The 27,203-nt window shown below is 46.4% G+C and overlaps 1 protein-coding gene across 1 annotated transcript in view; it reads left to right on the top strand.

Moving 5' to 3' along the window:
• Nucleotides 1–1,340: 1,340 nt before the first annotated feature.
• The window catches only part of SMYD1 (SET and MYND domain containing 1), a 36,905-nt gene continuing 11,042 nt past the window's right edge, over nt 1,341–27,203 (top strand). Inside the window, exons 1-6 of the mRNA XM_067567639.1 lie at nt 1,341–1,554; nt 12,974–13,150; nt 16,580–16,793; nt 18,931–19,061; nt 22,765–22,803; nt 26,394–26,586. Coding sequence (XP_067423740.1) covers nt 1,433–1,554; nt 12,974–13,150; nt 16,580–16,793; nt 18,931–19,061; nt 22,765–22,803; nt 26,394–26,586 — 876 coding nt within the window. The 5' untranslated portion in view covers nt 1,341–1,432. The remainder of the gene's footprint in view (nt 1,555–12,973; nt 13,151–16,579; nt 16,794–18,930; nt 19,062–22,764; nt 22,804–26,393; nt 26,587–27,203) is intronic.

Consider the following 27,203-nt stretch of genomic DNA (forward strand, 5'->3'; position numbering starts at 1 on the left):
GAGTTCACTTAGAGGAATTAACTACATCATCTCTGTGCCTTTGTTTTCCCATCAATTAAACAGGTATAATACTTGCCTGCCTCTCAGGGGAACAGGGAGGCTAAATTCATGAGTGTTTATAAAGCACTTTGAGACCCCAGGATGAAATGGGCTCAGATACCAACATGACGGGCATGGTAAAGTTACCAGGAACTTTAGAAGTGCAAAGTCTCATCAAAGAACTGTAAGATGCTAAATAGCAATATTTAGCTGATCGAGGGCCAAGGGCCAGATTCTTCACCTCAGCCACAGCTATGTGGAGCAACACCACTAGCTCCAGTGACGTTGTTCTGGATTTACATTGGTTGGGTTTGTAAAGGGAGCACTCAATGCAGCCAAAATAAGCCTACTCACAGGACTGCGTGCTGGGAACTTGCTGCTTTATTTAATGCATGCCCCACAATACAGCTGGAGGAAACTAACTAAACAATGAGGGGGAAGGATGGAGCATGGCTCCACCCCCTAATACTTTGAGTAACCCAATTAACCCGTTGATGACCACTTTCCTACAGTTGCTGTAATGAAGAGCAGAAACGGATCCCCCATTTTGCAATTTATTTGAACTCCCTGGTAATATTTTTCTCCTTTCATGATCTCTGGGCCCAATTCATCCATCCAATTCAGTGGAGAGGAACAGGATTCTCTGGCATGTTATCATTAAACACCCGAGGGAATAGCTGACAATATGTCAAGTCAGCTGCTGAAAAAGATGCCAAGTTTCTGCAGTCCTTCCAGCATATTCCCCATGCTTCTATGAGCCACTCGGCTGGCGTTTGAAAAGCGACTTCTCCTGCAGCAGCACTCAGGGCGCCTTTCGGTCATGTGTTTGACTACAGCTCTCTCTTCCCTCCTGTAAATCTCACTGAGAATAATGAAAGCATCATTGTTTCCTTTCTGAAAGAGACCAGATGACAAGCAAGGGACTGCAAAGACACTCACCAGCCCACCACTTACCACTGTCTCAGCTGTTGGCTCCTGACAGACAGCAGCCTGTGGTTTCTAAAAATACCCTCTTAAAGAAAGCCCATGCTCTTTCCAATGGGAAAGGGTTAGTTAAACTCTGGGGCCATAACATACACAAATGCTTTCAGCTTGGGGAAACAATTCCAACACGTTTTTCAGAGGGGCCTATCCTAATGCAGCAAACAGTGCTGGTCACGCGGGATCAGCTCTTTGATTTCCAGGCTTAGAACTATATTAAGTAAAAAGCTCCCCCCTCCCAAGTGGAAAATGGTGCAGCCTTGTGTAGGTGGGTGTGATGGGGACCGTCTATTTCTAGGATTGGTCCTGTGGCAACCCAAAGGTGCTGAAAAAGCGCGAGTGACAAGGGTCCTGGCTCACTGTGAGACACCTGTGTTGTAAGCCCAGTTCTCCTGGCATGACATAAGGGGAAATGGAGATGGTGGAAGTATTCACTTCGGAAGGCAAAGGCAGGGGGTTGAAGGCAACCAAGGAATTCTGGGCTGGGGACGTCATCTTCGCAGAGCCAGCCTATGCTGCAGTGGTTTTTGACAGGTAAGAGAGATGTTATTACTCAGCAAAAGCCAATATCTGCTACGCGTGAAGCCCAATCTGGCTGTGGTCGGTGAAGGCTTCATAGAGTCTGGATAGCATCAAGAAAGGCTGAGAACCGCAGTCAGCAGCACTTCCCTGTGAATCATTCTGTGGAGATGCAGCTCACAGCGGCTGTCCTCTTGCTAGGATGGGATAATCAGTCTGTTTGTCTGTTTTAAATAGAGTGCAACTTGCTTCCGGGACATGATCTTGGAAGGTGCTCAGCACCTTCAGCTTCCATTGAGAGCAGCAGGAGTTGAGAGGGCTCAGCACCTCTCAAGATTGGGCCCCAGCGAATTATCCAGGTGGAATGCAGCGTGCAGACTGTGATTCCAGTTACAATGAACCTCTAATTGACTTTGCTATAGGAGACTTCTACTATATACTGTGTGATATGGGTAAAATATGCTATTATGCTTTGTTTTCACATATAACCTCCCTGATTATATCCATGGAGAGGACACTAATGCTGAAAGTCAGTAGATCCTTAACACGTTCATGCCACTGACAGTTTGTAATAGCTTCAGAGTCTTTCGTCTTTTGCCCTTTTATAACCTATTGCCCCCAAACAATTGGCCTAATATATAGAACTTGGCAGCGTGCTGCTTTAAAATGGGTGTATACTTGTCTGTGAATGAATTAACGGGCTGGGGTCCTGCAGTCGTCTTTGGGAGGAGAGATCGGATTTCTGTAACCTTCCTGCGATGTTGCCGAAACCTGAAAGTGAATCCTGATGAAGATTTGTTTTCCAGTTATGTTACTTGTCGTGAGCTTCTTATATGTACATGAATAATATTTGGTCAGCTTCTCTTGAAGATGTGGACGTTGAAGGCTAGATCCACAAAGGGATTCAGGCACCTAACTGACATGTTCGGCACTTAAATCCAAAATTTAGAACCTCAAAATCCCTGCTCAGATGCTGCCTCCCCCACCCCTCCGTAGGCACCTAAGTTACCTAGGTGCCTGTTTCTGCTGGTAAAGTCCCCTACATTCCTACATTCCAGCCAGTGGCCATGCGCAAAGCTTCCTGGGTCCTGGCACCATGTGCCTATCTTGTGCCTAAGCCCCAGTGGGATCCTCAATCTAAGCATTTCCCCTGCCTATGTTGCCCATGTGGCCTGATCTGGTGAGTGTTTTCAGATGCGGCCAAATAGCACAGATACCTGATCAAGCTCATCACAAAGCACAGATGGGGGTTATGCAAATACCCGATGGGCCAGGGGTTAGGGTGCTCGGCTGAGATATGGGATGCCTAGGTTCAAATCCCCTTTGCACGGACCTGTGCCCATGTCTCTACCGCCCAGGTGAGTGCCCTAACCATCGGGGTAAAGGACATTCTGGCATGGGGGTCTCAGTCTCTCTTGGTGAAGCTGTTCTACTTTGTATGAAATACTTAAATACTCAACAGGGCAGGGACTGGAAGATGGGTCTCCCAGATGAGTGCCCTAAACACTGGCCAACAGAGTCATTCTCACTCTTTCTCTGGCCCAGTGAATATGGGACAATAGAGTTACTCTGGACTTGACATCAGTGAAATCATTTCACATTTATAATGGCGAAACTGGGAGCAGCATTTGGCCCAGAGTTCTTAAATGTGAAACTAACCTTCAGCTGCCCTTTTTCATTCTGCACTTAGCAGAAGTCTAAACGTCCCTCAAGTGCATCGCAAAAAGAATGCTGGGATTGAATTTTGCTCAACACTGCCATTGATTTCAGTGAGGGCTCTGCAGAAGATGGGATCCACCGATTAAAGCCTCCTGCGAAGGAATGGTTCCTTTTAATGAGGCTGAGGGTGGTATCTAACCTTTCATTGTGCTTTTTAACTCTCGTCATCTGGGCTATTTTAAATCGCTCACGTTACCTGAATTTGCTTGGCAGCTCCATGTTACCTGGCTATATCAGAACATTAGGGATTGAATTCAATGGGATTGAATTCAATGGGATTGAATTCAATGGGCTGGGAGCGGAGCCGGGGCCGCAACTGTGGCCAGCGGCTGGGGCCAGGAATGGGGCCGGAGCAGAGCTGAGGGCAGAGCGGGGCTGGGTGGTGCTCCCACCCTGCCCCCTTGTGAGGGCTGGCCCAACAGGGCCCACCACACCCCCCTGGATGTTCCTCCACGGCCCCCTACGTGGGCCCGCCTCACAGTTTGGGGACCACTGATCTAAATAGACCTGGCAGACAAAGGAAGTAATATTACCCCCATTTTACAGAGGGGGAGCTGAGCCAAGCCACAGAGGACTTGCCCATGGTCACACAGCAAGTCTGTAGAAGAGCTGAGAAACTCCTCCAATCTAGTCCAGTAGCTTGACAAAAAGACCATCCTGTAGCATGACAATTGCTAGCCCTTGGATTTTTATCCTCCTCGTGTCACTGGCGTGAATCTTACTGTGTTACAGGGTTTGCCTCGGTAATTACCCCTAGCAATGAGTTCCACAAACTGCATTAAAAAGAATCCTTTTAATCCACTGAAAATGTATTGCCTTTTAATTTAACCAAGGTCCCTCTTGGGAGTGGGGATTTTTCACCATGAGAAATTATGTATGTTTCACATATACAGTAAAGCAGCTCATTGCATCATGTCAAAGAGCTACAGCTTCGTCTCCTTTCTAGATGTCACTCGTGTAATGTGAGATCATGGGATTTAAACTATCAATTCATCAGCTTTTAAACTGAAAACTACAGTGGAAGCTTAGTTTTCCAGCAGAACATCTTGGTCAGGGAGAGACATGCTTCTCTCCCTAGCTGCAGCAAGTTGACTCATCTTGCAGAGACGCTTAGTGCTGTGACATCCTGACACCAGGCAACAAGGAGACAAATCATATAGATCATCCAAGATCACTTCTCTGTGACTGCAGAGGGAGGGGAAGACATGGTGGGGTCTCGGGTCTTTCCATCTTCATCCCTTCTCCATGATGCTTCTGTGCAATAATAATTAATACAGTACACGTGTGTGTTTTTATCAGTCCTGTCCTTCTTTGCTGCCTTACAAGGAGCGTAATCTCTGCTGCACCTTTCTGCCCCCTGACGTGACAGCTGATAGAACACAGTCTTGCATTTCTGACCAGCACCCAATTCTGCCACTTGACTCAAGAGTGCAAGCCACTGCTCCTGCTACTAGCACACAATCCATTGGCTAGGCTGCCTACTGTTGGTATTCCAGCATGCCTGATCGTGGTCATTGTACAAGCCACTCTTTAACACGGGACTTTACATTCTGCCTATAATCTTGTTTGCAATTGCTGCTTAATAAAGCTCAATTTGTGTTGCAAAATCTAGAGTGAAGGAGCAAGGTGTATAGTGTTAACAGCACAGGTAGCAATGCTAGAGAATTAGAGCCATGCTGGCATTTCCATTTTAAGGAGGGAGGAAGGATGGCGGTGTGTTAAGGCACTGGACAGAGCCTCTAGAGCTCTGGGTTAAAGTCCCAGCTCGCATGCATAGTTTCTCTCAGTCTTAGTTTCCCATTTGTCAGTGATAATAAATAATGATTCCTTTGCCTGTCCTGTCTGTTTAGATTGTGAGGTCTTTGGAGCAAGGAGTCTCCTCTCTAGGTGCATGTACAATGCCAGTGCATTGCTTGAGGCCTTTGCTTGGTAGGTTAGACTTTGTTACTCTTATCTGGATTCTCTTGTACCCAGTAAGACATGCTCAGGCTTATTTACACCCACTTACCACTGTTGGTATGTCTACACAGCAAAAGCTGTGTGTGGACTTAGCCTACCTGAACTAGTTTGAACCCAGCTGATACAGGTAACAAGAGCATTGAAGCAAGTTCGGTGTGGGTAGTACAAGCCCAACACACCGGGGTGCTGGAGCAATTTTTAGAGGGAAGGTGCTGAGAGCCATTGAATCAAACTGCAAACCCTGTATCTAATGGAAAGCACTTCAAGACAGGGGATGCGGTAGCACCCCCAGCACTCCTAGTTCCAGCACCTGTGCCGACACGGCCCATGGAGACATACTCAGCTTGCTAGCCCAGGCTGTGCTGTGTTCACTGCCATTGTTGCCTGTACTAACTCGTATAGACTAGCCTGTGGCACATAGACATATCCTACGTTTCCAGGTCATTGGTGGTATAACTCTGGATCACAGACCATGGCGGAAGAGTCCTGAAGGTTCTGGGGCTTAAGGCAGATGAGAGAAATGGCTTCCCTTTTTTTCCAGACAAAGCAAGTGACCAGGAGAGGCCGCTGTACGGATGAAAGTGCAGAGTTAGGTGCGTTATGGGTGAGCTTCTGCCTCCCTCTGAAGTATCTGACATTGGACACTGTCAAAGAGAGGATGTCAGATTAGACAGAGCCTTTTCCTACTGTGCTATTGGCACTTCCCTCGTGTTTTGTGAGAGGCACAGATGAAGCTTTTATGGGAAAGTCTAAATTTCACCCTTTCAACCTGTAAACTGTAAGCTAGTAAACTCCAGAGCCAGCTGGCGGCAGCTGGTGTGTTCTCTCGCTATAAATGTCCCTTGCATTTCAAATGAACTTTCTGGGAGCAGCTGGCTCTTCTGAGAAACCGACATCGCCAGACCATCTGCACGGAAGAGGAAGGCGTTCTAAAGCGCACTGTGCAAACGCAAGGGTATAAACTCCAGTTGAAATGTGTGGCACATAAACCAGAGAGGTTACTCGTTACCTTTTAGGCTTAATAGTAGGCTGGAGTTTAGCATATTGACAGGGCAACGATCAGTTCTAAATTGCTAACCTTTTAACTTGCCAAAATGCACTTGATTCATTGCTAACACCCTATGATGGTTGTTAATGCTAGTCTCGTGGCTACATCTGGCTAATATTACCGACTAAAATGCTACCTGTGTGCAGTAATTTTGCAGTTTTGCAGAATTCTTCTTTATTCCCTGGCCTCAGCTATGGCTTACTGTTGCTTGAATACTGTTAAACAACTAACACATTGGATCCCAGAAGTAGCTGCACTTCAGTGATAGGCAAACAGGTTCCTATGTGTACTTGTGGTTTTATTCAGGAGAAAGCAACGTTGGCTCCTTTTTTAGGGCCAGATCCTCCTGCCATTCAAGTCATGGGGCAAAATTCCCATGATTTCACTGCAAATACAGTCAAGCCAATATAAGGCAGCATTTCAATCATTACATATACAGGACCTGATCCTGCAAATCCTTACCCCATGAGTAGTACTTGTGATGCTGGTGGACCAGATGCCAGTTCGTGCTGAAGCCCCAGGTCAATTCACCTGTGTATTAGTATAGATCAGAGTAATTGTTAAAGGTATAAGAGTGGATTTGGTGTTTAAACTTCATGAAAACTAATGGGATGTTAGCTGCATTGTCTTCACTTATCTGTATCCTATTATAATGTAATAGCGAACATTTACCCTGTAACTAAATAATCCAGCAAACAGGAAGAGTCCTTGTGAAATGCAAATATAGAACTTTAACAGAAAAGTGCTAATTTCGAAGCAAGTACTCATTATGTGTGATGATCGGAGGTCAGAGACACTAAATGCATTCCTCACTCTTCATCATCAAAAGAAAAGCTTACATGGGTAGTGACACTGTCAGCTTGTTTTCTGTGAGAAGAAGCCATAATTATGGATTCAAGGAAGGCTCCTGGATCTCTGGACTGTTTGGACTCTGGCAGGGAAGTGCACCAGGTGCGAAGCAGAGATCCTTAGAGACAACCCTGAAAAGACTTTTGGGAAACTGGCAGTTTTACATCACTGCCACCATTTGAAATGACATATTGTGACTCATCTGTGCATATATTTTACCTGTTTTAACCTCTCAATGACTCTCATCTCCTTTGTGTAGCTAATAAACCTTTAGTTAGTTTACTACAGAATTGGCTGCCAGCATTGTCTTTAGGGTAAAAACTGGAGTACCAATTGATCTGGGGTAAGCGACTGGTCTCTTGGGACTGGGACCAACCTGAATGTGGTGGGATTTTTGATGTAAGTGACCTTTTAATCACACAATCTAGTTTGTCTGGGTGGCAAGATAGACTGGAGAATATAAGGGGACTATCTGTGACTCCGTGGTATGACTGATATAGTGATCCAGAAGTTCCCATTTGTTACTGACTCGGTGAAATCTAATTATAGATTGGGGTGTCTGTCCTATTTTCTGGCAGTCTGCCCTGAGATAGGCACTCACACTTGTGAGCCATTCCAGACCGTGTGACAGTACTGACTCACGCAGATAGTCCAGCTGGAGTCAAGGGGGTCACTACTGTGATTAAAGACCAGTCCCATGTATTACAGTTCTCCATACACAAAGACCAACTGCATGCTTTCCATCTGAATTACCTTTATTTTGCATTAAGAGAACAACTAAAACAAGAGAGTGCAAAAATAAAGACTTAATGGGAGAGCACAGTATGGGTGTTTCCTCCGGAGCAGGCTACATCTGAACGCACAATGGCAGCTACCCTTGCAGCTGTGTGTATGTGGAGGGGTGATTTCTCCCCATTTAAAGCCACACTGCTCAAAAAAGTAACAATGGATACAAGTTCACTAATCACAACATGAATGTGACTTTGAAGGATCAAGCCCCTAGTGCATAAAGTTTATAAAGCACTTGGGATGAAAAGATCTGTTTCAGTGGATCATGTTTCATTGACTTGCTTCATATTATTAGTTTTTGAAACAGCATAATGTCTCCAGTGCAGTGACGCCTTTTCTAGACTGGGGGTCTGCGTGGATTTCAGTTGCCAGCCATTGAAGAAGCTGCTGCCAGCCTCTGGGTTGGAACGTGGCAGCTGTTTAACAGTGAACAGACAACACTAAACAACAGCTGAGGGCAGGGAAGACAGAATTCTGGGAAAGTGCAAAACTCCTGAAGGCAGGGAGATTTTAGGTGGATGCTGTAATATTAGCCAAATGCAGCCAGGACACCAGTATGAATGACCAAAACAGGGTGTCAGTAATTAACCAAGTGCTGGTTTAACCCCCAGTGTCAACAGACAAAGCTGCTATTTGCAGTAGTAGAACTCACTCTGATTTTGAGCAGGAGTGATCTCATCTGTGCAAACACAGGCTTTGCCACCCTACCGTTGGGGTCGCACTGGTGCAGCTACGCTTTGTGGTGGTAATCAAGGCAATATCCCCAGTCTAAAATCAAAGACCTAAATAAATGATGGTATGTACTGGGGAAAGCAGTTCTGTGTAATGAAGATGGGACACTTGGGTATTCCCTTGTACAGGAGTCAGTCTGGGTTCTGAACTCCCCTGTGTATGAACCAAACTGTTGAAGGTACTCATATGGCTACCATTATTGTAGAATCAGAGCACCGCCACCTCACAACCTTTAACATATTTATTTATCCTCACAACTCCTCTTTGATACAGGGCACGACATCTCTGGCTTCCCTCCTCTTGTTACTTGTCTGGCTAGCTCAAAGCTATTTTTAGCGAGCTAGCCAGATGAAAACTAGTGCAGGTAGCTGCACATCACGCACCCGGCTGCAGCATAGATGTTCCCTAAAAGATGATTTACCCAAGGTCACTCAGGGAGTCTGTGGCAGAACAAACAACTGAACCCATGTCTCTAATGTCCCAGGCTAGAACCTGAACCACTGGGTCCTTCCATCAGACATGCCTAGACTTGGGGTCAGTTTATATTTCTACATATTGTCAGCATCATGGCAGAGAGGACAACCCTGGTTTGGTGCCGTGCTCACTTAGCATTACAGATTTTTTTAATTAGTGCTTTAAATCCCTGCCAAACCAAGGATAAACTGGATTAAAAGGTGCATTTGTTTTTCCTATTCCCACACCACAAGTTATATATCATGGGTGATGCTGTAGGATTGAAGATGGCCATTTATATCATTGTTGCTACCCCTGTTATACAATTGCAACAAATATTATATAAAGTATATCATGTAAGATGTCAATGGAAAAGTTGTAATCTGCTAAGTATGATCCTTCTGTTTACATGCATGTATCATCTTTGTATCTGAAGTTACGAATATTTGCTATGTATTAGTAACTCAAACATGAGTTTTGTTCTTGAGTGACATCCACAAGGTAGTTTTATATCCCACCTAGCCAGCCCAGTGTTCACAAGCCATTCAATTGTGTATGGACCATTCAGGTGGTGATGGGCCATTGAGGGAAATCAGCTCTTCAATGAATCTTCCTGAGAATGTCTCAGACAGCAAAGAGCCAGTTGCTGCCCCTGTGATTCAGAAAAACATGTAAGGGCATGTGATGTGGACATGTGACCTCAGACTCCATCTTTGTCAGTAACTTTCCATACACAGGGGCTGTGGGTTTGTTTGGGACAGTAAATTTCCCTGCACTTGGCAGAGGATATAAAAGACACCTAAGACATCCCCATTTTGCCTCATTCCTTCTCCAATTCTCTGGGTTGTGGATTAACAGTTAAAACGAGCATTTTGAACAATGGACTGAGGCCCTTCCAATCTTTTGGAAGTTACCAGGGAGACTTTTGCAAGCCAGCAGTCTAATCTTTCACTGCTGTGATCCTCTCTAAGAACACTGAAAATCACTCATCTGTAAATGATTCCTTAACCGTTCAATAGCTCTCGTCTTTTCTTTTCTTAATAAAATCTTTAGTTAGTTTACCGAGAATTGGCTGACAGCGTGATATTTGGGTAAAATCAGATTTACCTATTGACCTGTGGCTAAATGTCGGAGCCTTTGGGATTAGTAGAACCCAAAAGGTTGGGGTTGGGTTTTCAGTAACCTCTCACTTCATTAGACTTGTTTGTCTGGATGGGAGCCAAGGGCTGGAATGCCGAAAGCGGACTGTCTTTGACTTCTTTTTAACCCATGTGGTGCTACAGGAGTTCTTTTGATACTGGTTTGGTAAAGCTAATTATAGAATAAACCACTGGTTTCGGGAGATTATCTGCCCTGTGTTTTGCAGTCTGCCCTGAGCGTGGCATTTTCTGTGTGGCCCATCCCAGGCACCCAGTCACACTGTGTTTCAGGTGAAACAGTCTATAAGGTTTCTATGATGTTTTCCTGGTTTCCCAATCCTACCTGTGTTCTGGAAAGTTTCAGGCGCCTGATATTTCTTTATGCAGAGGATAATGTCTGCAGTGAACCCTGGCAGCCAGAAACCTGTTTTCAAGGAGTTAGGCAGGTTCTTAGAGGAAAGAAAAATGACCTGGTAAACATGAGCCAGGTTGATGGCGAGAATTACAGTTGTGACAAGGATTCATTGCAGAGAGAAGATGGTAAAGGCTTTGCAAACAGTGGTAGTCAGTGCAGTACAGTTCCCATGGATTGTCGTAAGAGTAAGCACTTTATTCGGACAGGCCCCGATTCAGCAATGCACATGAGCACATGCCTAACTTTAAGCATGTGAGTAGCCCCTTTGACCTTGGCGAGACAACTTACATACTTAACAGGTGACGCAGGGCTATAGCGAGGCATACGCCCCATCCTTCCACCCAGATACCTTACTGTGATCAGTTGTGATTGTTTAGGGGTTGCAATAAGTTAATAGACCCACAGACAGTAGATGAATGGGGCAGGTCTAATTTCCCCCCAGTGCAGTGCAGGGCTGTTTCCTTCCTCCGCAGGACGTTCTCAAGTGCTCTCTCCTGTCCAAATTTCCATTTTCCCTGTGTGCATATTTAGAATTGTCCTCACCAAAGGCTTTCGCTAAAACACTGCAACACCTGCCTCCTAAGAACTTCACAGATGCCACTAATGCGACCCCATGAAACCTTCCCAGCAACAGTGAGGAGGTCTGCAGGTCATCTTGCTCCTAAAGCAATCCTCTGCTGCATGATCTAAAGGAGAATCTCCATGAGCTGCTAACAGTGTCAGGCCTGTAAGGTACATTTTGAGCCATACCATCCTTTCAAGGACTGTGGTGCATATCGACATGAATCGGCTCGTTACAAATATCTCCATGCCATATATTGCTATCCCGTGCTCTAACCACGTCTCTATGATGGTGGGTGAGTAACAGGTGGTTTATGCCCTAGGCAAGCTCTTTATGGTTATGTCCAGGAGAAGTCCTAGATGTCTCTGTTTTACACACGCACACAAACGGCCCTTCTGGTAGAGTTGCCACCTGTGCAGGTTTTCCCAGAATCCTCCCCTTTTTTGAGGTAGTTCTCCTTGGAAATCTGTAATGGTGCTCAGTAAATACTGTCCCGTTTTATGGCCTCTGATCATGCCAGATGTCCCCTCTTTTTGCACCTCAGAGGTGGCAGCCCTGCCTCTCAATGAAAATGGGCAATAGAAACTGGTATCCACAAGGGGTGCCCAAAATCAGGACCCTCCCAACTAATACGGGAGATTTAACAGCTGGCTTGGGCTTTTGGGGACCATTTTGTGGAGAGGGATCCAGGGAGCCCCATGATGTATCTCTCTGGAGTGTGTGAAGGTGGCAGAAATGCAGTCCCTGTGGACAAAGCAAGCACTCCCGTCAAGATGGCTTTGCTAGCAGCAGCCCCTTATGGCAGACGTGAAGAAGACTCATAGTAATCACTCGCATGAATTCATGGCTGAGGGAGGGTGAGTCAGGGGAAAGGGAGGAAGGAGAGGGAATGAAGGAGAGAAAATAAGGGGGAGAGGGGGAACTGGCCAGGACAGCACTCCTAGGTGTTAAACCTCAGCTTGGCAGCTGTTCATTCCACTCATAGGGAAAAAAAATATTGAGAACATTGGTGTGTGTGTGTGTGAGTGTCTTTACCTGCTTTCAGGGAGCGTGAGGGGGAAGCTCCTGCCTCCCTTTCCTCTTTGCTCTCAGTGCTCTGAGGGATTTAAGCCTTCCTCTCCCACCCCTGCCGTTGCATGGGGGCGAAGAAGTGAGGGGGTGCAAATCAGCGCTTCTCTCTGACCTGTGAGCAGTGTCCCACTTGGAGCCAGAGAGAATTCAGAGGTGTTACTCTCAAATTGCTTCAGCATAAAGAGGTCAGAATCAGGTCCTCCGCACTGACTGTTCAGCGGTTTTTTTCTGGTTCTGCTGAGTGATAGACTCACTAAATGAATTTTTAGATGCAAATTCTCAGTGGACAGGCAGCTAATGTTTTAACAAGGGTCACACTTGGAAAACAGTGTCCCTTTAGCAGTGATGATACGAACCAGGAGTGCACATGCTGGAGACAGAAAGCTAGGGGGATTTGTTCCCTCTTTTAACCAAAAAAGCTCTCTCATACTCACAGCCTAGGAGAGAGGCAACAGCACTTGCCAAAGACATTGATATTAGCTGCCCTTTGCTTGAAGTGTTTATCCTTCCATCCCGATAGGTCGGTGGAATATATCACTCAGCAGTATTCCGTTTATTGGGCGTGATGACCTCATGTGGTTGGGACCTAGGATATCCTTCCTGGGAACATCTCCATAGAGCGAGGGACCGGGAAGTTCAGATCTGGATCAAACGGACTTTTCCTTGGTGCTGACTGCCACTTCCTTTTGTCTCTTTAGCCTTACTCACCTGGTGTGTCACACCTGCTTTAAGAGGCAGGAGAAGCTCCACCGCTGCGGTCAGTGTAAGTTTGCCCACTACTGCGACCGAACGTGCCAGAAGGACGCCTGGCTGAACCACAAACATGAGTGCGCTGCCATCAAGGCGCATGGGAACGTGCCCAACGAAAACATCCGGTGAGAGCAGCGGTTTGGCTGGCGCGAAGCTGGGAGCAGCGGGAGGGCCAGAGTGGTGATTTTGGTCTAGTTTCTGGGTAGGCCTGAAAAATGTGGGCTTGACAGGGGGCTTCCCTTCTAGGGCGAGGAAATCAATATAGAGCCTAATTTAGGTCTACACAGGAGCGGTGCCTCCACAAAGAGCTGGTTACAAAGAGCTCAAGGTTCGTAGCTCTGGGCCAAAATAGACTTAGAGTATCACTCCATCCTCTGCCTACCAAGTCCTCTACTTTGCTGTGTCTTGCTATTATTTGTCTCACTGTAGTACCTATCACCCTTACTCAGGGACCAAGGCCCCTGCCCCTAATAGCTTGCAATCGAAGTATGAGGCCAGAAACAACAGGTAGATACAGACAGATCAACGGGAGAGCACAAGGATACAATAAGACAGTGTTAGGATAAGGACAGGATAGGCTGCGTCTGCTCCCAAAGCATCTCTCTTAGCTGAACCTCCAAAGCCAAACCCAGCCGGAATTGTTTTGTCAGTTGAGGAAATGTGGGGAGAGAAATTTGGCTTGTGTCCAATTGGACACGCTGGCTCTGATTCCTGTCTGAATCCTGGAGCCCAGATCCCAAGTTCAGTGATTTCTCTGTGAAAGTCCTTCGTGACGGGAAGCCACAAAAATGTTTCAAAGACTCTGGGAAGTAGCCTGATGTAATATATAAAATACAGCCATGAATTGGCTAGCGCATGCACCACTTCCCTCTAGTGTATGGAATCAGAACTGCTCGCTTGTGTGTCCTACATTCTACACTGGAAAGAGCTATAGGGGATTCCCTTTTAGATCAAGTGGTAGGGCCCTGTCCTTTTTGGAGCAGGCAGAACAGTTATTATTATTATTACTTATTATTTGTACTGTGCTAGCATGCGTGAGCCCTCATCCTGGAGCAGGATCCCATTGTGCTAGGTGCTGTACGGCCCACAGACAGTCCCCACCCCAAGGGACTTACAGTCTTCATCCCTGCTGTCTCTGTGAAGGTCTGAATGGCTGTGGCATGCAGCATGCTGACGGTCATTGATGGCTAAAGATCTGTCTACAATACACAGTGGAGGAGAATGCAAAACACAGAAAGAGTCAAGCCCCTTCCCCTCGCCAACCATGTCCTTACTTGTCCCTCGCAGGAGCCGAACCATTATAGCCACACATTGCTGAGTGTGTTTTGCATTGCATCACGCTGTACTGATCACACACAACGTTTCAGCAGGCAGACAAGAGCCTCCAAAGAGAGGAGGCAGAAGGGGTTTCTGAAGAAGCTCTGAGATGGGGTGGTTCATGCTCTGTGTCCTCACCTGCATCACCCAGAGGGATGGGGTGGGTTTTCTCCCTTCACTGCCGGAGTTGGAAACACCTCTGCTGCGACTCTCGGCACTTGGCCTGCCACATGCATGGCCCACCTGCCATTTGCTCTCCGCTGTAATGCTGTGCATTATAGGGTGTCTCGGGTAAGGTAGCGCTGTAGTATAACCCACTAGTGTGTCGCAGGTCCCCCTCTGTGCCCCTTCCCAGAGGATATGGGTTATTACACCCCTGGCTTGGGAGCATTGGCTCTAGCTCAAACTGTAGCATCTCACGGTTGTAGTTGTGGAGACGCCCGGGGTGTTGGCCAAGAGGGCGGCTGTCACAGGGACACACTATATTCAAACACCAGCAGCAACACAGGTCCAGCCTGACCCCACCGGAATCCCTGTCCTCACTCTTCTCCAGCGGTCAGACCTCCTCCAGTGGAACTGTGGCTCCAAGTTCTGGTGAGCCCTGGAGTCTGCCCGTGATCTGCCATTGCCTGGAAGGGCTTTGAGGGCTTCTGAGACCTAGGGCCTCTTGGGAGATAGACCTGTAGTACCATCTGACCCTGGCCGTGTCACACCGTTGTACCCATATGTGCTCTTGGGGCAAAGACCTACTATTTGTCCAACCTCACCCACTTACTGACCAGTGCTGTGTATGCTTTCAGCCCTGTATAAAAAACACAGCAGAAGAGAGGAAAATCCATTCATTGCTTGGGAAGCTACTGAACGTTTAGAGTTGGGGGGGACAGACCCCTTAGCGCGATGGGGGGGATCTGGGAATAGTTTTGACCTTTCACTTGCCCACTCCAAATAAATTGGGGACTCTGCTGGTAGCCCCACGGAAGGTATGTTTAAAAGCCATTTCTTCTCACAACGAAGCTGACAGCTCTCACCATCCAGAAAATAACAAACATTTCAGCAGTGAAGCAAGTTCGTCTCCCCTTAAAATAAGAAGTTAAAAGGGCAAATTGGCTTTAGCTTGGACATGGAATTGCCACCTGCTTTCCCTGGGTTTAGTTCTCGCCTCAGGCTACCTATTAATAGCAGCTAATATAAAAATACCCCTTTGTGATACATGAGACTGAAAGGCGTTGTTAGCGGCAGTGGCAAACACAGCTGCAGGTAGCAATCACTCAGACGGCGCTGGCGTTGGAGGGCGTGTTGCCAAGCACCTGCCTGGCTGTTCAGGCTGCGGGATGAGCTGAGGAAGGATGGAAACCACATTGTCACTTTTACACTAGCTTGTTAACCGTTGCACTGTGCACATCGTCCCCCCACAGGCCCTGTGGAGCTCAGGTGTACTATCCTTCAATGACTCTATTCCACTCTTTGGGGGCAGGGGGTCCCTCAGGCAGGCACTGGCTGTGGGAAGTCTGTCAGGCCTTCTATGCTGCCAGGGGTGGTGCTGGAGTCTCAGGGGACACACATAGCATGGAGAGTGGGTGTGGTGAATAAGAAGGTGCCATTCCCAGCACAATGACTGTAGAGGAAGGATGGACTAGTGGCTAGAGTGATGGACAGAGAACCAGGTTCAATTCCCTGCTCTGCTGTAGACTTCCTCGGTGACCTTGGACAAGTCACTTAGTCTATCTCCGTTCCCCGTCTGTAAACTGGGGGTAATAGCGCCCCATTTCCTCCCCTGGGTGGAAATCTACATTAAAGAGGGTGAGGTGCTCAGATACCCTGGTAGTGAGGGCCCGGTAAGCACTGGAGCTGGGTTCACAAGTTGATACATTTCATACCATGTTTTAAAAATGACCGAACTTCTTGGTTGAAGAGTTTTGTGCTTTACATCACACAAGTGGAGAGATGACATGAAGGACAGGAAAGTCTCATTACTGCTCTACTTTAAGATTCTGCATTGTTTTCCTTCAGGGCTTTGAAGGGCATGTTGAGTTGTATTAGTAGCAACCTGCCAAAGGAGCAATTCATTCAGCTAATTGCAGACGAGAAATTCATCTAGGCCAGACCCCAGGCCTGTTTTGCCCTAGTGTGGTGTGACGGCCTCCATTTGGTCCTGCCGCTTTGCTGGGCCTGGGCTTGATTGTCTGTGGATTGTGCTAGTGCACTGGAGTTCCCTAACGCTCTTCTGTATTGGCCAGGCTGGCAGCCCGCATCATGTGGAGGATAGAGAGAGAGGGAGGTGGCCTGACGGAGGGCTGCCTGGTCTCCATCGACGACTTGCAGAACCACGTGGAGAACTGCGGCGAAGAGGAGAAGAAAGAGCTGAGGGTCGACGTGGAGAGTTTCCTCAACTTCTGGCCCCCCCACAGCCAGCAGTTTGGCATGCAGAACATCTCTCACATATTCGGAGTGGTATGTCAGCCTCCTGGGAGAACCGGGGGAGAGCTATTTATAATGTCCAAGGACAAGGGCTATGCTGCGTTCACAAAGGACATTGACAATGTGCCTGCTGCCACTGACTCCTGTAGCCACTTCATTCATTTTATCATCCATGTATCGCTGTGTTCTGTGGCGCTGTGGTCAATGTATGTGTTATTTCAGACATAGCCATGTATGCAAAATAGATTTAAATGGCAGGATTATAGCAGCATAAGACTAACTAGTATTAAGGAGTGATGAGTGTGTATTAGATGTGTAAGTAAAGCATGGCTGGAATGCAAGGCTACAGACTTTATCTTAGCCAAACTAGGCCATCGACTTAGGAGCCCTTGACATGAGTGGGTGACACTATGCCAGTGAGGTCACAAGATTACTGTAAAAATGTGCCAATAGCTAACGTTATGGAAACCTAGACTGCAATAATAGGCAAGGTATTGTCCAAGATCATGAGATACCTGATTGTAACATCATGGAATGGCCTGTCCTGACCACTGGGTGGATGTTGTGCGTAGATGCTATTGAGAATGAGCGGAACTAAGAAACCACTTATGAAAAACGGGGCACCCAGTATTCCTGGAGTGTGGAAGTACAGATAAGGAAAAGAGGGCTGAAACGCTCATGCATATGCATAAGGTGTTAGGTGTGATCAGAACAACAGTCCCCAGTAAAGTAGTTTGCATCTTGCACCTGAGGCTCTCCAGACCCTTTACGGACAGTTTAGAGTTTAGCCTCCAACACCCCTGGGAGGCTGACAAGTGTTATCCTTGTTTTAGAGAGGAAGGATGGTCCAGTGGTTAGGGCACTGCACCAGGTACTGGCAGAACTGCAATTCCCCCCAGTCCCAGACTTCCTATGTGACTTAGGGCAAGACATTGAATCTCTCTTTGCGTCAGTTCCTCATGAGGTATGGAGAGTCTAAGTGACTTGTTTGGTGTAGCACTGAGGGAGGCCCCAGGGTCTCATTCTCTGCCTGGCCCTGGGTCTGGTAAGAGTAGCCAAGAAGATGCTGTAACATACACCAGCTGGCAATAGTCCCCAAAGAACCATCGTCACCAGCTGAGGATAGTTGGACAGAGTGTGCTCCAGTGATTCCTTCTGTCTCCACCAGGGACCAATGGGATGGTTGCATAGGCACTGGCTATGCTGGGAATCCCAGCTAGGGGAATGCAGCCCGTTTCTGCTCCCTCTGTGCCGCTCCATTGGTCTCCATGGCAGAGCCAGGAATAACAGAGTCCAGACACCCCTGCTAACTGCTTGACCACGCTCTGCCCTTCTGTAAATAAAGGAGTGGGGGTATGGCTGGAGGATAGGCTCAGGGAGGCCAGGAAAGAAATGAAACAGTTGGTAGTTGAGTGAATTATTACCTATTGAACAATTCATTTGACAAATTTCACCTCATTTTCTGTCTGTGGATTGTCTGAGAACACCTTATGTTTTTTGTTATGGAAATCAATCACTGAATAACGACGGCAAATAATTCTCAGTCTGTCAGTCATTTGTGAGTTGCCAGGATGCGATGGGTGAAATCCATCCCAAACTGTGGATACATGGGTCACATGGTTCGTTTGTGTCCCTGGATTGGATGAGTGTAGCCATACAATTAAGTTAATACAGATATTCTCACAAATTTGGAATTCGCTTCCTGTGACTATTCTGCACAGATGGCTTAAAATTCCCTTTTCCCACGAGATTCAATTGCTGGAATATTTGCAGAAAGTGAACACAGCAGGGGCTTGAACACAGTCAAATGAACAGCATTAGCAGACAGTGTTTTGCAAAACTCTGTTCTACCCGCTAGATCGGGCGGGCTGTCTGCTGGAGTTCTGAATTGTACATTTTCTAGTGCTTTGTCCAGGCTAAAGAGTGCTGTTTCTAGCACTCCTTGGGTGTATCTCTCTCTTGTTCCCAAAGTTTGAAGGCTGTGCTCTATACCTGAAGCACAGAAAATACACATTTTATGAAGAATCAGTGGAAAATATTCCAAAATCTAGGGTGCTAAGTGGGCCTGGCTGAAGTCAGTGACAAAACACCCATTGAGTTCAATAAGGCTGAGATTTCACCATTATTCTCCTCCTCTAATACCTGTTCTTTCCTATGTTTTGGGGAATAGATAAACTGCAATGGGTTCACCCTGAGTGACCAAAGGGGGCTGCAAGCTGTCGGAGTGGGCGTCTTCCCCAATCTCTGCCTGGTGAACCACGACTGCTGGCCTAATTGCACTGTCATATTCAACAATGGCAAGTGAGTAACGTTCCCGCTCTAAGGGATGGGGTGCAGGGGGAGGCATCTGCTCCCGTGCTCGACTCATTTCCCAGATTTGGTTCCAAGCCTTGTGTCGCGTGCTTCAGAAAAATCCTTTGGTTTCCTCTTTTTCTGGGTTGTTTGTGGGAAACAAAACATTAGACACCTGAAAGCCATTCCTCTTAGCGATGAGCTGCAATGCTGCTGCTTTTCCCTTTCTTTTTTGTTCTTATTGTTTTTTGGTGCACAACACAAATACGCAGAACACACCTAGGAGGCCTGGTCCAAACCCACTGAAGTCATTAAGAGTGTTTCTGTTGATTTTAGTGGGCTTTGGATCAGGCCCATAACACTCAAATGGAGTAAAATAGTCAGAAGACATATAGGTCACACTTTATGTTAATGTTCCATTTATAACTCATTTACAAAGAGTTAATGGATGGTTATGGTAAAGCAAGTGTTATAAGAGTTCAGGTCAATAGGTTGCATATAGCTATGGCTTGTAACCACATATAACACCTTGAGGAGTTTATAACCATCTGTAACACAAAATACTCATGCCTGTGGCCTGCTTATAACATCCAGTAATCATCCCTTAACCCTTAATAAACCATTTATAAATGGAACCTTAATGTAAATTGTGACTGATGTGTGTGAACTGAGACCCACATGCAAATATGGTGCTGAGGAGCCACCATTCCTCCTGAGGTCACATAGAAATAATAGCTGAGACTGAAAAGGATCGTGTGAACGACAGTGTGAAACATAGCGCCAGCAAACCAGTTGGACAGGGCTGGTAGGTTGCCAGCTACCAGTGCATTTGCCCAGCCAAGTCAATGGGAGGTGTGTGTGTGTTTTCAGCAGATAATGCCCACAGATTTTAACCTACATGGAAGGCCAGCTCCTTAGCTGGTGGGACTTGGCATTGCTCCATTGACTTACGCTGACCTATGCGGAGTTACACCAGCTGGAGATCTGGCACACAGTGTATAAATCCGAGCAAAAACGTCTTTCACTTTAATTAAAATAAGAAAACGTCAGAACGTCTGTATGGATCATAGGGTCTGTCAGATCTCGTTTTCACAAAAATGAAATGTTTGGGCCAAAACCAACCCAACAACATCTCCTTAATGATCTTCCTCATGCATCCACACTCCTTCTGGGAGCTTTAGGGGTGCCAGGACTCGGGCTGTAACCCTTGCAACATCTACCGATGATTCAAGCTTTTACCCCGCCACAGGTGGGGAATGAGGAAAGAGCAAGAAACTGTTCTGTAAGTGTTATATTTGGGGAGATAAGGCCTCTTGGAGTCAATGGGAGTCCTTCCATTGACTTCAGTGGGCTTTGGATCAGACCTACGTCCTGGTGATGGGACCATATAAGAACCTAGATGGATAGTGAAGTGGTGATGTCAACAACTCTGACAGCTGATCTTGGGTCTTTGTCAGGACTGTCGAGGAGTTATTGATAGTTGTGTTTATTTGACAGTGTGTTTATTTTACATTTTTAAGCCCACGTACACATTCTGTTACTGGATTTAAACTATTTGGTTATTGTTTTAAAAAGGCATTTCAGTTTCCCTTCAATATGCTCTGCACACCATGGGTTACTTGTAGTGTTTGCTGTCGTGCCAAATGTTTGCCTTCAAAAGTTGGAGAACATTTTGAGCTGCATTCTAAACTCAGATGCATGGCAAACGCCGGCCGGCCGGTCTCTTTAGGACTTCATGCACTCCAAGTGTGCATGCACTCCAAATACTCTCCCCTGAATAATCTGTGGCAGAAAGAGGGCTGGGGATGTTTTGAGGCAGAGCTGTCTAGGGAAACAAAGACAGAGTAGATTTCAGGACAGCACTGTTTTCCTGCTCCTACTAAATTTCCTTGTTCAGTGCTAGAAGGAAGAGACTCCTTCTGTGATTATTTGCCATTGCCACATGATACTGATGCACGGACCTGGGCTGCACACTGCAGATCTACCCAGGCTCTGGGGCTGCAGGAACATTTCCTCTCTGCCCCGAGGATGGCAGTGCAGCTTCTCCATGCTTGCTGCTCCAGCCACAGTTGTGGGACTAGCTTCCACACTGCCTGGCCCAAGAATCCAGATGACAGCTGATCCAGTGGGCTCACCCTGCTCTCAAATGCCAACTGTGCAGCTGTGTGCAGGGACTCCTTCTGGAGCTGGCCTCTGCAAGGCACGGGGGAAGTGCACCTGCTCCATGGGCTTGCCAGAACCTGCTCCCTCTGTATTGTGGAGTCAGTGAGGTTCTGTTGCAGACAAGGTCTCCTGGGCCCCCATCCTCTGAGATGTGCTGAGGAAGGAGTTGCTCCAAGATGTCTGAGCACACTAGCAATAGGTTACAGAGGCACACATCAACATCCACCACATGTCTGAGCTGCGAATCTGCCCCTTTGCTTTGGACATTGCTGTTTCTCATGTTTCCTGAGGTCTGTTATGGTTTTAGCTCTACATTTCCAGGGATCTGTGTGGCGTGAGTTGGAGATCTCAGTACAGTACTTAAGAAACAAGTGTTCATATGATGAACCAAGGGACACTGCAACTGGCAGGTTCAGCTACGTTTCAGAATTAACTTCCTTAGAAAATGTGGAGGGTTTTTTCTCCATGAAAAGTCATACATTTAAGAAAATTTAAATCATGACTTCACAGATGATTTATTATCTGGTTAATTAGTACTCTCCTAAATCCCCTCTCAAAGAAAGCAGCGCAGACTCTGGTATTCTCCAGATCTCTATGCAGAGTTTCTTCCTCCCTCCCTCCCTGGGAAATTAAATTACCCTGACTTGCAAAGTGGGTAAAGTATTTTTCCATCTGGAACAAAACGTGCTGAATTGTCATGTGCAGGGCATCCGCTGCCCACGCGGGGGAGTCAGGAAGAACCACTCCCCACCCCTGTTGCAACTAGCTAGGTGCATTTCTAGGTTTCTTGTCTTCCTCTGAAACCTCTGTTCGGTAATGGCTAATGGGGCTTGCTCACATGAAAGTCAATGGGTGTCTGGCCAGGTGCATGATGGTGGTTGCTTGTCTTCCTCTGAAACCCGTTTTAGGTAATGGGGCCTGCTCCCATGAAAGTCAATGGGTATTTTGCCGTTACCTTTAATGGGGCTGATCAGATATGGTAAGGTCTACATTCCTAATAACTGGGCCTGATTTTCCCCTCACACTGGTTTCCAGCCTGTGTAAATCTATGGGTGTCAATGGAGTCATTCATTATTTATGGAGGAAAATCAGATCCATTCTTTCCATAATGCTGCTAAACAGGAATCTCTCTCATCCAGTGACTGGAGTTTTCCATACATGCCCAGCTCCTAGCATTTAACACCTGTCCGTGGCTAGACTAACTGCAGACAGAGCTGATCTCTTCGGGGTGTCACCATTTCCCCCTTGACACTCACATGCAGTCTTGTTCAGAATACTTCTCAAATCCCAATGGCAGGACAGCTGTCAGCTGAAATTGCCACCAGCCACTGATGGCCGATTTGGTTACAGCAGCTGTACAGCGACAGCGGAGAGCTACATTGCTTCAGACTCCACGCTACAAGCAGATACGTATCTGTCCCTGGGGCCCCTGTACATCACCCGGACAGTGAGCAGCTACCGTCCCATATATTGTGTGTGCAGATTCCATTTTGCTTGTGTCGTATGTTACACGCCTGTGTAAACTGCAGATGTTTGTTTTGTCTTTCAGTCATGAGGCTGTAAGATCAATGTTCCATACACAGATGAGGTGGGTTGGTTTTGTAACCATAATCCTTCCCCTTTGACCTTTACCCCTCATGTCCCGTGTTAACTAAAGGCCACAAGTGACAACGTTGAGGCTTTAAGCTGCCTCTGTTTGTGGATAGTTTCACTCTTCCCGTTTTCTGAATGTAAATGTTTCCCCCCCTCCACCTTCCATGTGTAAAATCCCACTAAACTCAAAGCCTCCCTTTGTAACCTCTGCATTTTGTAGTAGATTTTAAAAAAACTGACAGTATTCAATATAATCAGACCTGCCACTTGTCAATGCCCTCTGTCTCCTCGTTCCTTCCTTTCCCTGCCCTCCTTCGATATTTCCCTTCTGCACTTTTCACTCCTGTTCTCTCAACTACAGCAAGAGCATGAAAGTCAGACAAGGTCTTGCTAACCTTGCCCAGTGCAACATAATCACAATAAAACCTGGTTTATTATGAGATGACAAGTGACTGCCTTACTGACAAACTAAATACTCTGTGTTTCTTTGTAACAAACGAAGGATGCATAGGCAAGAATGGCAATACACTGCGATTTAGATGTCATCCATTTTTACCTTTTCAGTTGTTCCTTTTTTGCCTTTTGTGATGTCGCTGTTACCTGTTCAAAATATTTTCCTGTGTGTGGTGTTTTAAAACGATTTTTAATGGCGGTTTTTGGTGGAGTTTTTTTTTTGTTTATGTTTTTTTAAAATTCTCTGGTTATCTCATTGCACTTGATATATTGCAATGTTTAGTTTAAAGGGATACTGTTTTTTTAACATGTATGGTCCAGAATCTCAACCTCGACATGTAAACCAGCACAGCTCCATTGACTTCAGTGGGATCTGCATCCCAAACAAGCAAGCAAGCGTCGTAAATTAGAACGGAAATAATTTTAAATGGCTTTTCACCATTAATGTTGTTTGTTTCCTCAATGCATTACATTCAACCAGGACCAGGAAAATAAACTAGTGAGCTTCATGTTTGTTTTTCAGACATAATATTTGGTCAACTTCACTTTCTGGCTGGTTTGTGTCAGCACAATGGGGGTGTGCTCTGATTACAAACACGGCAAGTTCATTGCAATTTTGAGGGGAGGGAAAGGTCATGGGAGCAGTTTTGTTGATCTGAAAGTCTTGTAGAAACCCTGTTTTGAGCTGTCATCAAGCAGGCAGTGTCTCTTTAACTGTATAGTTCCAAACAATTCCTTGTATTTCTTTTTTTTCCCAAAATGTTGCCAATCCCTTTGGTATAGCTGGCTGGTTAAAAATACCTAAACGCCTACTGTGCTCAGGCTACCAGGGGCATCAGAAAAGTTCAAAAGCTTGATTTTGTTTCTCCGAGTGCATGATTGGCCTTAGTTAAATCCCCACTAAGTCTGAAAAGGGATGTGCATATATGTAAACCTTTGCCATAGGTATTGTACCTTATGCACTGTCTCCTTAGAGTCACAGCTGGTTGCACCTTTATCTGTGTAAACTGAGTGCTTTCCTTTATGATGGCCTGTTCAGTGATGAGACCAGTGTGAAATATCTTGTTGATATGATCTAATGCAACCGAAGGTCAGGGCCAGTCTCACAGGAGGAGTAATTTAGTTGGCAGCCTTCGGATTTTATGGGTGAGAGATTCAAAATTGCAACCCCTGCATAATTCTGGTCAAACATAGTTATCTTCTGCAAACTGTAATCCTTTTGGGAAAATGCAATAATGAAAAACCACTCAAGTAGATCTTCTCCTCCGTCCCTTGAAAATTCGTCGGATATGCTTTTGGCTGTATTTGCATTAGGTGCCACTGTTTAAATGGAAGTCAAGCGTTCTCACAGGGCATACCCTGTACTACTGAAATCAATGGGAATTTTGCTATTGACTTCAGTAGGAGCAGGCTCAAGTCTTTAATAAAAGAGGATAACTGTTTGAATGATTTCATTTTCCGCAGCCCCACCTTCCCCCAGCTCAGGTCTCCACATGCTGCTCCCGTTAGCTCTGCAGTTACAAACTAATATCATTGCTGCTTTCAGTGCAGTGAAGGCTCCCTATAAGGCTTTGTCCCGCTTTTACAGCCAGGGGTTCTCTGGACATGATTTGCTGAAGTATAGACCTCATTCGCTACAAATCCCCAAGCTTTGCAAATGAGCCTCGTAGAGGGGTACTTCGGGATGGGTCATGTGACTAACCAGCTGAGTAATAGCAGGACTGGGAGTATGTCGATAGATTAAAACCAGATAAAATGTACTGTAGATCCAATCACTGGACTGGCTTCATTTTGCTGACATGTAAGCACGCTTAGCTATGCACAAATACATTTCGCCTACGAACTGGGGCTGAGGGAACATCTGTGGGGCTCTGTTCCCCACAATGTAGTGATCTAGCACTACCAATGGCCAGAGTTGCTAATAGATGGATGGGGGGAAGGGTCAAAAAGAATAGAATAAAGGAGTTTTATATATATAAACAACCTTGTGGTTTTAACCATCCCCGAGGGCCTTATCTGCAGTCACTTGATGGGGCTTTCCCCACCTCAGAGAATAACCCTGCCCTATTCTCAGGTACACCAGTGCAGCCTGTTCACTTCAGTGGGGTTGCACCAGTGTAAAGGAGAGGAGAATTTGGCCTGCTACAGTAAAACTTAGTGGACTTTTGAGGGTCCTAGTTTTTTTAAACGCATGCTCGGGGATGCAAGGAAGATGCAAAGCACTGGCTCTTTAAGGGGATGGGCTGTCATCATGCCATACCTTTCACTAGCGTAGTAGCAATTGTCATTTTCTGTATGGTCAGTAAGGACAATAGTAACATGCTGACAGCAAGAGCCACGTGACAGTTTTGTTAGGAACTCTGAAGCCGGCGTGAGATTGGTGTCTCTGTACATTTGAACTTGGCCATCTCCACGAAAGGGTTTGCTAAGGATTTTGAGTAGAGATGGGTGAAAGGACATGGGGAAGTCACTTCCATAGTCCGGATCCAGGGCTTTGGAAAAAACCAAGAGTCTCTCCCACTTTTCAGGAATCCGACCCATGTTTTACACTGAGTCCCGTATGACCTGGGTGCCTGGAGGTGGCGGAGGGAAGGGGGCTGTTTAGTCAATGCTTTGTGAATATTCACAAGGTGCAGACATGAACAGAAAGGCTTGTTACAGCGATAGTTATGTACTGTCCAGTGTCAGTGTCTTCATTTGAGGAGATTCCCCAGTAAACTCAGACGCAGCAATGCCCCTGAACTAAAGACCCACATCCAAATACTTTTAAACATAATAAAAGTTTGTATCTAGATTCAACCCCTAACGATATAAGTGGATCCAGATCTGAACATTACAGTTGTGGCTCTTTACTGCTTTCAAGTGAACTTCTGGTTGGGCCAGAGAAAGGGACAAAAGATGGTGAAGGGTTTGGGTTGGGGTGTTGATAACGTGAGTTGGAGTAGCTGAAGTGCTGCCCAGCTGTGTATTTTCTTCAGTATTCGAAGGGTTAAAGTGGTCCTTTAAGACAACGGTTTGCCTGTGGGAGGCAGGATCCTTATTAGAAATTGTCCCCGACCGTTTTGTGAACAGAGCCCTGCTGGACTTCAGATTTCACTTTTTAACGCCACCCCTCTTCTTGTTTGAAATCAGAATCGAACTGCGTGCGCTGGGTAAGATCTCCCCTGGGGAAGAGCTGACTGTTTCCTACGTCGATTTCCTCAACACCAGCGAAGACCGGCGGCAGCAGCTGAAGAAGCAGTATTATTTCGACTGCACGTGTGAGCACTGCCGGAAGGGGCTCAAAGATGACCTGATGCTGGCTGTGAAGGAAGGTGACAACAAGGTACATCGCTGACTTCGTTAGCAGCTCTCAGCTATGCGATGATTCTTCCTCTTTGCTCTTTGTATTGCAGCAGTGCCTAGGAGCCCCAGTCATAGACCGGGCCCTGTTGCGCTAGGCGCTGGACAAACACAGAACAAAAAGATGGTCCCTGTCCCACAGAGTTTACACTCCGAGGATGTTTCCAAACCCAAAGTGCTGATACTTTCAGTCTAAGATAGCTCTTCATTTAGATAAAGGAAAATGCAACAAGAAAGAACCAAAGTAAAGTCTTTATAAGTGCGCACAGTGTGTGTGGCTCCTCTGTACCATGCTGCATCAATTGTCTTCTCTCTACGGGCTTCTCTCTACCTGAAGATTTAGTTCGCAGCAAGCTGGAGTGTGGCTGTATGCTTCACTAGCCTGCCACGCCCTAACTGTCTGTGTGCGCCCTGCTGATGTGCATTGATGGTTTAACGGGCTTTGATATAGTCCTGTTTCAGTAAGGACTAGATCACAGTGCACTAACAAATTGTTAGTGTGCGTCCGTAGAGTCCAGGGGACAGTTAAAGCGCAGCAAGCGAGTGTGGGGAAGATTCAGCCCCCAACTTACTGTGAACTAAATGTCTGCATAGACAAGC

Source organism: Emydura macquarii, unplaced genomic scaffold, assembly GCF_026122565.2.
Source record: "Emydura macquarii macquarii isolate MOO-44397 ecotype Brisbane River unplaced genomic scaffold, CSIRO-AGI_Emac_v2 contig_2795, whole genome shotgun sequence".
NCBI lineage: Eukaryota > Metazoa > Chordata > Testudines > Chelidae > Emydura > Emydura macquarii.